The sequence below is a fragment of the Leptonotus elevatus genome, chromosome 1 (assembly GCF_054856555.1).
Source record: "Leptonotus elevatus isolate MCC_2025b chromosome 1, RoL_Lele_1.0, whole genome shotgun sequence".
Classification (NCBI taxonomy): domain Eukaryota; kingdom Metazoa; phylum Chordata; class Actinopteri; order Syngnathiformes; family Syngnathidae; genus Leptonotus; species Leptonotus elevatus.
The window spans coordinates 3,397,064-3,407,500 of NC_141239.1; the positions used below are offsets into that span (position 1 = coordinate 3,397,064).

The 10,437-nt window shown below is 38.3% G+C and overlaps 1 protein-coding gene and 1 long non-coding RNA gene across 7 annotated transcripts in view; one reads left to right on the plus strand and one right to left on the minus strand.

Annotated features, from left to right (window-relative positions):
- The window catches only part of LOC147180370 (uncharacterized), a 72,139-nt gene extending 66,453 nt beyond the window's left edge, over positions 1 to 5,686 (minus strand). For all 3 annotated transcript variants that reach the window (XR_015095714.1, XR_015095713.1, XR_015095715.1), the window contains exons 1-3: positions 5,219 to 5,686; positions 4,153 to 4,259; positions 871 to 928 (exon numbers count right to left, since the gene is read on the minus strand). This is a non-coding gene — a long non-coding RNA (uncharacterized LOC147180370). The remainder of the gene's footprint in view (positions 1 to 870; positions 929 to 4,152; positions 4,260 to 5,218) is intronic.
- The window catches only part of LOC147180371 (uncharacterized), an 86,340-nt gene continuing 81,139 nt past the window's right edge, over positions 5,237 to 10,437 (plus strand). For all 4 annotated transcript variants that reach the window (XR_015095710.1, XR_015095712.1, XR_015095711.1 and 1 more), the window contains exon 1: positions 5,237 to 5,598. Coding sequence is in view for 1 of the 4 variants with exons in the window: in XM_086081638.1 (XP_085937764.1) it covers positions 5,550 to 5,598 (49 nt within the window). In the remaining 3 variants the exon portion in view is untranslated. The remainder of the gene's footprint in view (positions 5,599 to 10,437) is intronic.

Here is a 10,437-nt window from a genome sequence, read left to right on the forward strand (position 1 = left end):
AATTATTTGAAGAGAAATCCTATTTTTATTGAATCAAAAAAGTAAATATTATGACTAAAGTCCAATTTTTACAAAGCCACTTTTGTAATTACTAATGACAAATGTTATGTATTAGTTGAATTTGAATGTTGTTGTTTTTTTAAAGAAAAATCCAGTTTTTAAAAAAAATAATAATAATTTTTCAAGTAAAGTCATAAGAAAGTGTTTTTGTTTTTTTCATAACAAATCTTACAATAAGAATTTAATTTGTTTGCGGAAATGTTTTTGATACATTTTTATGGATTATGTGTTGACTTTGTTACTGTCTGTTTAGTAAAGCAATTGGCCATGCACCCGTGGTTGTATGTATCCTTGACCGTCTGAAATAATCCCAAAGTTTGGACCTTGTTTGTCTTTTACGACCTCATTCCTCTTGGCCATTCCGCTACCTTATTTCTACATGGACCACGGATATCCGTGTGGAAAAATGATCACTGTGCAGTGTCGAAGCAGATATTTTGCTTTATAACTTTTTCAGTGATTTATATATTGTATTGATTCAAATAATAGCTGCAGCCTTAAATTTCACTGACATCAAAGGGTGAATTTCCGCACGCTTAATGTGAATATTCTCTATAAAGTTGAATAATTAACTCAAAGACAAAAAAAATAAAGATTTTGTTCAGGTGTGTATGTGGAGGAGTGATGTTGCATGTCATAAAAAAATGTTTGGGACGAGTGCCCCAAGTTGGCTGCAAATAAGCAACAAACATGGAGTACAGTAATTAGAATATACAAAACATGTTATTTCCCATATATCCCCTAGAGGGCGCTGGCTGACCAAAATAAGGGGACAGACAGAAGACGTGTATTATTTAGTTCTGGTTCTACCTGTGAAAGTGGAGTCTTTTTCATTCAATGAGGCAGTCCAGTTTCTGTCTCTTTTGCCCTAAAGAAAGCAGAAAAACAACAAAAGGAACACGTGTGGTCACTTGAGAAATTAGAAAGAAAAAAACAAATTTTCAACCACAAAATTTACAATCAAATTTGTATTCTAAACTTTGAGGTGCCTTTTTCCATGAATCTAATCCAGCACCTTTCGTTTACCAGTACCAACAAGGTCTTTAATTGCACACACTCATACACTGCAGCTAAAATCAAGCCTTTAATATTGAATTAGCTTAGAACGAGAGAGTTCAAATTGTCCTATCGCATACACACACGTACCCAACAACACATACAATGTTTTCATTTCCGTTGGTGCTTATCAAATTGTGAACAAATGTGTTGCTTTTTCTATAGCTTTACCATTTCAGGCAAAGTTCAATTAAGTTAAACATTAAAAAAAAATACAATGTATGTAATGTGTAAAATTGCACTCACAAATTGAATTTAACTAATTTTGGCACACTTTTTTGCTTCAGTGGTCCTATGTTGCTCCTTCTGGTGTGTGTGTGTGTGTGTGGGGGGGGGGGGGGGGTAACTTGGCCACCTGGGGACAGTATGCGGATATACATTTAGAGTCACAACTCCAGGGCAGTAATATTAATCGTTCTTTAGAGAGGATAAATAATACATGCCTCTGAGAATTGTTATTTTATCTGTTTACATGTGAGCCTGGTTTGTTAAAAAAGTGATCAGAAGGAACGGCAACTGTGTCAGGCCATCAGCATCAATGTGTGCCGAGTCATTTTTAAAAGTAATCTGAAGGCTGTCGTCTTCTTGCTTAGAAGCTAGTTAGCAAATTGCCGCTAACACTGGAGGCTTGCCACTGGCGGCATGTAATACAATGTCAGCGTAATGAAGTATATATATTTTTTTTAGCGTTTAGATAGCGATTAAACTTGATTTCAGGACGACGACATGTTGTTGACATCTGTGGCAAAAAGTCTAAAAGACACCGCAACCAGATTAACAAAAAACAAAAAACAAGTCAATTCAGCGGCTGCCGGGAACAATTTCAAAATAAAAGCGACCAAGGCACAATACATAATTTGTAACATCAGACATTAAACATCATGTTGCAATGTCGCATTTTTTAAAAATTATGTTTAGGAACTGGGTACATCTAGGGCTGCTCAATTATGAATAAAATATGAATCTTGATTAACTTGGTAATAACTGAAATTACGATTAGGACAATCGTTTGTTTTTTGGTGCAAAACAAGAAAATGTTTAAACGTAAGAATATATTAAGACAAATACATTTCTTTTAAGTTTCTTTTGGACCAAACAAGATTGATTAGATTAGTTATTTTAAAATTAAAAAAAATTTGCAAATATATACACTAAACAACTCAAAATTAGTATTAATAATATTTTATTTTTGTTTACGACTATGCCAATTTTGAAACTGTGGAGTGCAATAATTGAAATTGTAATTGAATTTCGATTAATTGCACAGCCCTAGGTACGTCTATAAAATGTTAACAAAAAAAGAAATTAACTCATTGATTAATCACAAAAAAATGATCGCATTAATCATGTATTAACACAGATTAATCACACTACAGGGAGTCCTCAAGAGTCCTATGCTGGCGATGTAACCCAAATTTCGACTTAAGTTGGATTTCCCCGTTAAAGTTGATATTTACATCAAAATACTTTCTACAGTAATTTAAAAAAACATATTTGCGCGACCCGGAAGACGCCGGAACCAATATTTTGTGTTTCCGCATGGACATTCATTGCGGACGGACAGCAGAGCGGAGCTAATTCAAGCTTAAACACGAAAATGTGATGCGCCTGATGGCGAGCCCACCTGCTCGTTGGACGTCCGTTGCTGGAGGTAAGAACAACACAACTTTGAATAACTTTAAAATGGCGTGATTACTATCGGAAATAAACGAAAAAGAAGGCGCTACGGACGAGGCAGGGGCGCCGTTAAGTCCAAACGACGTAGGTCGCGTGCGATGTAGCTTGAGGACTCCCTGCATTCATTTTGACCGCAGATCATCCGTTACCTTGACAACGGATGGTTACGTTAAAAGGTAGCAATAAACTTAACTACATGCATTAAAGTAAAGCATTTAATAAATGTCTGCGTAAGACATTCAGGATATTTGTTCATTTTAAATTATGCAAGTAATTAACTGATTAGAAAAAGAGGAGGATGAGCGTGTGCAGTAGATCAAAAATGTTGAAGACGTTCTCATAACATTAAATGTCGAAAGAATTAACATACAACAGGTGCTCTTCAAATTTGGCGGGCAAAATTTTTCTGATTAAAAGGCTTTTTAATTAAGTGATTAATCTGATTAAAACATTTAATCGTTTGACAGTTCTAAGAAAAAGTATATATTTTTCGTGTATAGTAGTGTGGAGAAAAAAAAAGTGTCTTATTGAAGGGATTTTACGTTAAACGGCAAAATGTCTGTTGGATCCGAAAACACAATCCTGTATCTCATTTTGACGAGTCCAGTGAAGCCCGCACGATGGCTTGGTGTGGCAACTTTTGTCAAATTATGACAGCACGCTCCAAAAAGTGACAAAGTGCGGAGCAGCAGGACGCCGCACAACAGTCCCCACATCACAGAGCAACAGAAACTGCTATTATAGAACATTTCACTCGGGCCAGCAAAGTGGATTTAAGATGAAAACGGCACCACAAAGTAAGCAACATATTTGTTTGACCGAAAGAACAAATTGCGCAATCCTTGGCTCAAAAAAAACAAAAGTGGGGGCAACAAGTGCAGGGATTAAAAGTACACCTGTCCCAGCATCATGGCAGCTTCTGCTCAGGTGACAGCAGGTGAATTGTTGTGAATGTTCCCAAATCAACCATGATCGCTTTTAGCACTTTGGCAGCATGTTTTGTGCTCCCTTCAGCCTGCAATTACAGCGGACTCGTCTGTCCGTCAACGGGCAGGGCAGGTTTGGACCGGCAGGGATTTGCCTACATAATCTCTTTCAAAGGACGAGTATTTACACCGTGTAATTATTGTGTCATTTCTGTGGGGAAACCAAACGGCATCATGGACAGATGAAATATAGTTGACCAGAAAAAAACAAACACATTTTTAAAATGACTAACCAGTCATCCATTTTTTTTGTGCGAGAGGTGGTGGCGTACGCCTTGGAGTGGTCACCAGCCAATTTTCAGAGCACAATCAGACAAAACAACTATTCACATTCACACTTATGGACAATTTAAAATGGAGGAAGTTGGAGTACCTGCAACAAAACCTGGAGATCATGCAAACTCCACGGAGAGAGAGACTGGAGCCGATGCTAGAACACCAAACCTCCGAAATGTGAGGCAGACGCTCGAACCAGTCGTGCTGCCAAAAAGAAACATACATTACATTGGTGAGATGAAACAAAAAAAAGAATATTAGTCCTTTGAAAAGTGCTTGAATGTCTCATGTATATACCAAAGTGTAGTACTAATGAGGCATTCAAGGAAGGTGGGAAGTCGGACTTTTACAACTTCAGACCAGGAAAAGTTCACTGGAACGCAAACGCCCCTTTGAACTGGGAGCGCCGGGTTGCAAAGTCAGGGGAAAAAAGGACCCTGATTTTGTTGACCGGCTTAAATTTGACGTCACTCGATAATGACAACCCCATGGAGACAAAGTCCGTAAATGGCAAAACAGAATTCATACAATTAGAAACATATATTTATCTTTGTATTTATTATTACATTTTTAGTTATTCTAAAATAGTAACGTCATATAACGCAAGGTAATTTGTACTGTACTTGACTGCATCAAGTAGAACAACAAACAATTGAGCAGAATCAGCCATCTTTGTTCTTTACAATCACTTTGAACACTTTGAGGTCAGAACTGCGACAATCTGAGTGGGATATGTCAGACTTTCCACCTTCCTCGAACCCACTAGTAGTATGCAGGCTCTAGTGGTATGCTGTTAAAAAAAAAAAAAAATCACAGCCCAAGTTCAATGTCATTTTAAAGTACAATTTCCTGTGATTAAGTGCAATGTTAATGTTTAAACTATGCATTGTGTTACAGTGAGCTGAAATAATATTCTTTTCATTAACACGTCGACCTACTACGCCACTGTATTTTATTGTTTGTCATGATAGTGGTACGTGGAGCGCTGAGTACTTTTTTAGGTGCTATTTGGTTTAAAAAATAAATAAATAATAAAAGTTAAAGAAGGGCCGTGTTGAACAGCATTTGTTTCCATTTAAGAGTCCAACATTGCATTTATGTTTCTATGTATTTGTGGTTGGATAAGAACACACAAACACATTGATAAAGAATGACTCACTTACCTGGGTTTAACCTGTCAAACGTCGTCACTGGTGAAGCTGCCATCCTCTTCTTATCTGCTCCGGATGCGTCGCCATTAAAAACGGAAATCGTTTACTGTCGTTCGGTATTGCGCAAAATAAAGTGCTAAACAACTTTACTTCAAATGTAATGCGTCAAGCTAAGCCTGCTAGGCTCACTAACTAGCTAGCCAGTTAGCAACGTTAGCGTCGCCGATTCAAGTTGTAAATCTGGACCTTCAAGCCTGCTAGCTTCACGCCGAACCGGTGAACTCTTTTGGAGCACCTCTGTGTGGACTAACAGCGGCCATTTCGGGACAACCTGCCGAACGTGATGGACGTCGAGGTCGGCCGAGATGGAATGACTACTAGACGTCTGTTAGGTAATGAACAGCACTTTGTGAGTGTTCATGCTGTTGTTGAATGTAAAATTAGCGTCCACGAAAGTACACAGAGCATAAGAATATTGTGAAAATGTTTTATAAATAATAATGCTGGGTAGGAACTAAAGTTGCTGACTTTGTTTTTTTCGGACATGTTGGAGGGCAGCACAGCTAAAAGTTTATTTATTTTTTTATTTTTTTTATTGAATAACTGTTTCAAACATACACATCTGTATCAAAGACAAACATATACAAAATGTATGGTTTTTGTTATAGCACACTAGAAAATTCTAAGAGGAACCAGTATGCAATGCAATGCACAGCAAAAAGTCAAAAATCAATCGTAGTTTTGCTCCGCTCTCATTGGCTGTTGATTTCATCCAGTACTCCAATTTCCGGTTAGAATGAGATGATCGGTCTAAGCAGGTGGCCAAACCTTGGTGCCACATTTAAGGATGTTTTTGTTTTTTTGGGTGAACAAATGGGCAACATAGTGCATGTATTTTAAACATGTAAAATACTGTCCCTCATTTTATTAATAAAATAACTCCTATCTATCCATCCAATATCTAATCCAGTATTTAGTACCACCTCAAAATATAATTAGCTCTCCAAAGTAGCATTGGATTTATGTTAACTACTAATGGCCAACATTCAAATACTGTCAAAAAATGTAGAGGCCAAGGTTTTAGTAATTTACTTAAATCTGCCCTATGGAGGAATTTGCCCAAAAATATATTCACAGTCGCCTTTTTATTTGATTCAAATTAGCAGATTAACACTTTAGCTGTTCAATTTTCGCAATGGGTAATAATAGTCATGTACATTGTGTACGTGAGAAGGGAGTGTGCAGTTTCATTTTGCAGCCACATGTGGCAGTAATAATTCAAAATGAATTTTTCTGCATTGGACAGCTGTAAATTAAAACAACTGAACCTCGACAAAATGTTTCACGCGTGTCATTTGGTGTCCGCAACAACGCCCCAAGTTGATGCGTTTGTTTTGAATCTCGTTATTGGTCAGCTCCAAAAAGGAAACTGAAAATATTACATGAAATGGCTCCCTTGTCCAAAACTGGATAGACAATATAATCTGGTAGAAAACCTAAAAATATATCCATGTATTTATTAGTAACAGTCCGTCATTTCTCCTCCTGGCTGAATGTGTTGTTGAAAGCAAAACATCAAATACGTCCTGACAGCTAGTGTTTAAGGCCTCAGGAGTTCACCATGGGTATTTTTAAACAAATTTGCCGCTGACACTTTTAGCGAGCGCGTTTAATGGAGCAAATAAAACCTGACGACGATCCAGACGTGTGGTGCTCGTGACAGCTCATCTGGTCCCGGCCGCCACCGCCGAGATGGATGGCCCCCGCGCGTCACGCTCCATTTACGTGGAGCAGGGTTCCCGTTTGGCACCCTCTCAGAAACGGCGAGCGGGCAGCTGGCAAGCCCGCTCGAGGGCCTCGCCAACCGCAAGCCCGGCCCGGCCCGGCCCGGCCCGGCCCCAAAAACTCCAGCTAGTCATTATATAGCCCGGCCGCCGCTGTCGCCATGCCAACGGGCCTCGGGACACGCTAGGCTTGTGTAAATGTCAGCAGGGCGTTGAAACGCTGCACTTATGACTTTATGAAAGACTTTTTGGCCTTTAGACCCAACATTACGTGGAATTCACAAGGATCTGAAATATGGATCTGTCAGGCTGAAAGGGATAAACACAAACATTTGAAAGTCGAGGACGGGTTTAAAGTTGAGTTCACCTCTGATTTGTTTGGATTTGGGAACAATTTCCCTTGTAAAGTCACGGAAATAGAAATAATGAGTTCCAGGGTCAGGTTTCTACCACACATGGCATAGCCAAAAACAAATAGGGTTAACCTTTGCATTTCGCTATTTGTGAATTCATCTATTCACAGAATTTTGTAATGTTTTTTTGGGGGGTGGGGGTGGGGGGTGGAACTCATCTTGCGTTATTTGCTAAAAATAAAGTTTTAACAAGGGACGGATTGTGGCTCGAGAAAAGTGTTTGAGTGACTGGGGTAGGGACAAGCGAACAATGAGCACAACAACAGCTATATTAAAGTGAAAAAGTCGGTTGAGCTTCATGTGCTGTTTAGCTGCCTTCCTGTGGCATCTTGCTTCCAAGGAAATATGTTAATTGAGTTGAGGAGCTTCATGTTCTTTGCCGCCATCTTGCGGTATCTGTAAGCTATTAACTCATTTGCTCCCCAAAATTTTCTATTTTAAATATTGCCATGCTCCCAAAAAACGTATTTGTATGTTTGTTTGTTTTTATGCTAGAGCATACAAAAGGCTTTGATGCAGACTCTGACCTGAAGGGATCGCTTAAAGCAATGGTAGTTATTACAAAAAATGGCCAGCAGGTAGCAGCAGAGAATTAAAGATGAACCAGTTGCAACAAGCTCTTTTTCCCAGTGTTTTCAACAGGTTTGTGAATAATGAGGAAACTTAGCTATATTCTAATGCTAATTGCTTCCAATTGGAAACAGATATGAATATACTTTTTTTGCAGGGTGAAAGAAGAGACTCTAATCTTTCTTTTGTTTTGTTTTTATAGCAATAGAACATAATATTCTGTGGGCCTTGCAAAATCAGTCAAAATCCAGTAAAGGGGAAGGGGGTTGCTTCAGTGAAAATGTCTGTGGGTGAATGAGTTAACGTGTAGACTTTTTTGGGGGTGGGGGTGTCAATTACTTGCAGATTTTTACCAGAAGTTATGGCTGGTAGCACTCGTAGCTAATCTCTGCTAACACTGCAGCTCTGCTTACCTTTTGACCTTGACATGATAGTGCTTTGGCCGCATCGTTAGAGTGTATACTTTTGCTTCGGAACTTTTGTCTGATGATGTCACTGGTGGATAAAACTCAGGGTAGGTGCGGGGTTATGCAAGGTCAAAATAGAAGAAATTTAGGAAGGTCGCGCTCACATCCATATTTTCAGAAATAGATTAATAAGGATCGACTTGGCTGTTTAATTTTCCACAGATTCACCGTGAGCATTTATTCAATATCCTGCTAGTGCGCTGAATTGTCTATGTACAAGTTTGCTTTGGCACACTAGTAGAACAACAAAGGCACGGGAGTACAATAATTGCACTATAAGCCGCTACTTTTTTCACTTGCATTCAACCCTGCGGTTAATACAAAGGTGTGGCTTATTCATCACATCACAAGGGGGGCGCACTATAAAGGAAGCGCAAGAGCGTCAGGCAGAGCAAAGCAAACCAATACAGTAGGAGATGGAACGAGAGCGAGACAATTTGCGCCCTCCTTATGGAAAGGAAAGTAGCGGGAAACCGGTGCGGTAACATGAAAACACCTGCGGCTTACAGTCGGGTGCGGCTTATATGTGTAACAAACTTGAGTATTCCCCAAATTTAGACCTTATAGTGCAGAAATTACTGTAGAAAAACTAGCTGTTACTAGTGAGGCAAAAGTGTCTTTAAGTTAAGTGCTTCTAGTGCTACAAATGAAGCACTAGATGTTAACTAGTAGATTGTGATGTCATTAGTACTACAATAGCACACAGTTGTCAACTTGTGCACGACCCCAAATGGACAGAAAAAAAACCTGCACCTCACCGGTGTACTGTATTTTGTAATGACATTATAGATAAACCCATAAAATAGATGTTGGTTACTTTGCAGATTTTCGTCTATCGTAGTCCTGGAGCGTAGGGCTGTGCTATTCATCAAAATTCAATTACAATTTCAATTATTACACTTCACAATTAGAAAATTGGCATAATCTTACAAAATAAAAAAACTGATTATTTATACTATTTTTGAGTTGTTTAAATTGATATATTTTCACTTTTTTAATTTTAAAATGACTAATAAATCTTTTTTGGTCCAAAACTTGCATAATTATAGTGTTTCAAAGAAATGTATTTGTTTAAACTAGTGGTGTCAGGTGATTAAATTTTTTTATCATAATTACTCCAATAGTTAACTCACGATTCATCTCAAATTGTATATCTGTTCTACATTTACAATAAAATGTACAATAAAATATTTTTCTCTGAGTTTTCATAGTCTTGTTAACATAAAGGGGGGGAATGTTAAACAACAAATATGGCTGCATCTTTTAGTAGTTTTAGTGGTTTTCCATCCACCTATTTTTATTCGAATTTTCAAAAATTTGCGAAAAAGAAACTGAATGGAAACGCCGGAAATTTGTTTAAAGGCCCAAAATTCGCAAAAAAAAAAAAACGCGCTTGGAGAGGGTGGTTTTTGAAGCGTATCAAAAAAAGGAAAATGCGAATTTTGGCAATGGAAACAGATTTTGCGAATAAGCGACTACAAGACCGGATATACGTCGCACGTTTTGACCGATACTACGTCAAATGCACGTTTGTAGTCACAATAAATGGTGGATGATAAAGTAAAATATGTTTGGGGAGACGAAGAAACACGATTATTTTTATAATGAATTAAAGAAAACAAAACATGAATGCAATTTTAGGTGGCTTTATTAACATCAGCTCTCAGTGTAACGACACACTTCACTTTCATGCGGGAGGGAAGCCAACAAAACAAACGACTTCCGTTCAGTCCGTCAGAAGCAACATTCCCACCCGGAACTCCACATTTTCCCAAAGTTACGTCATCTTGCGGCGCATGTTCGCAAAAGAAGAGCGGATGGAAACGGGCATAAGTCGCATGTCCGTTATGCGCATTTTCCCAACATTTGGATGGAAACCTGACTATTGATACGGTAATTTCATAATAAAGTGAGTTAAAATTAAGTGTGGTATTAATTTGTGTTGAGGTCATTTTACTGCCACTAGTTGGCATAATTGCATTTGTAAGACATAGGTG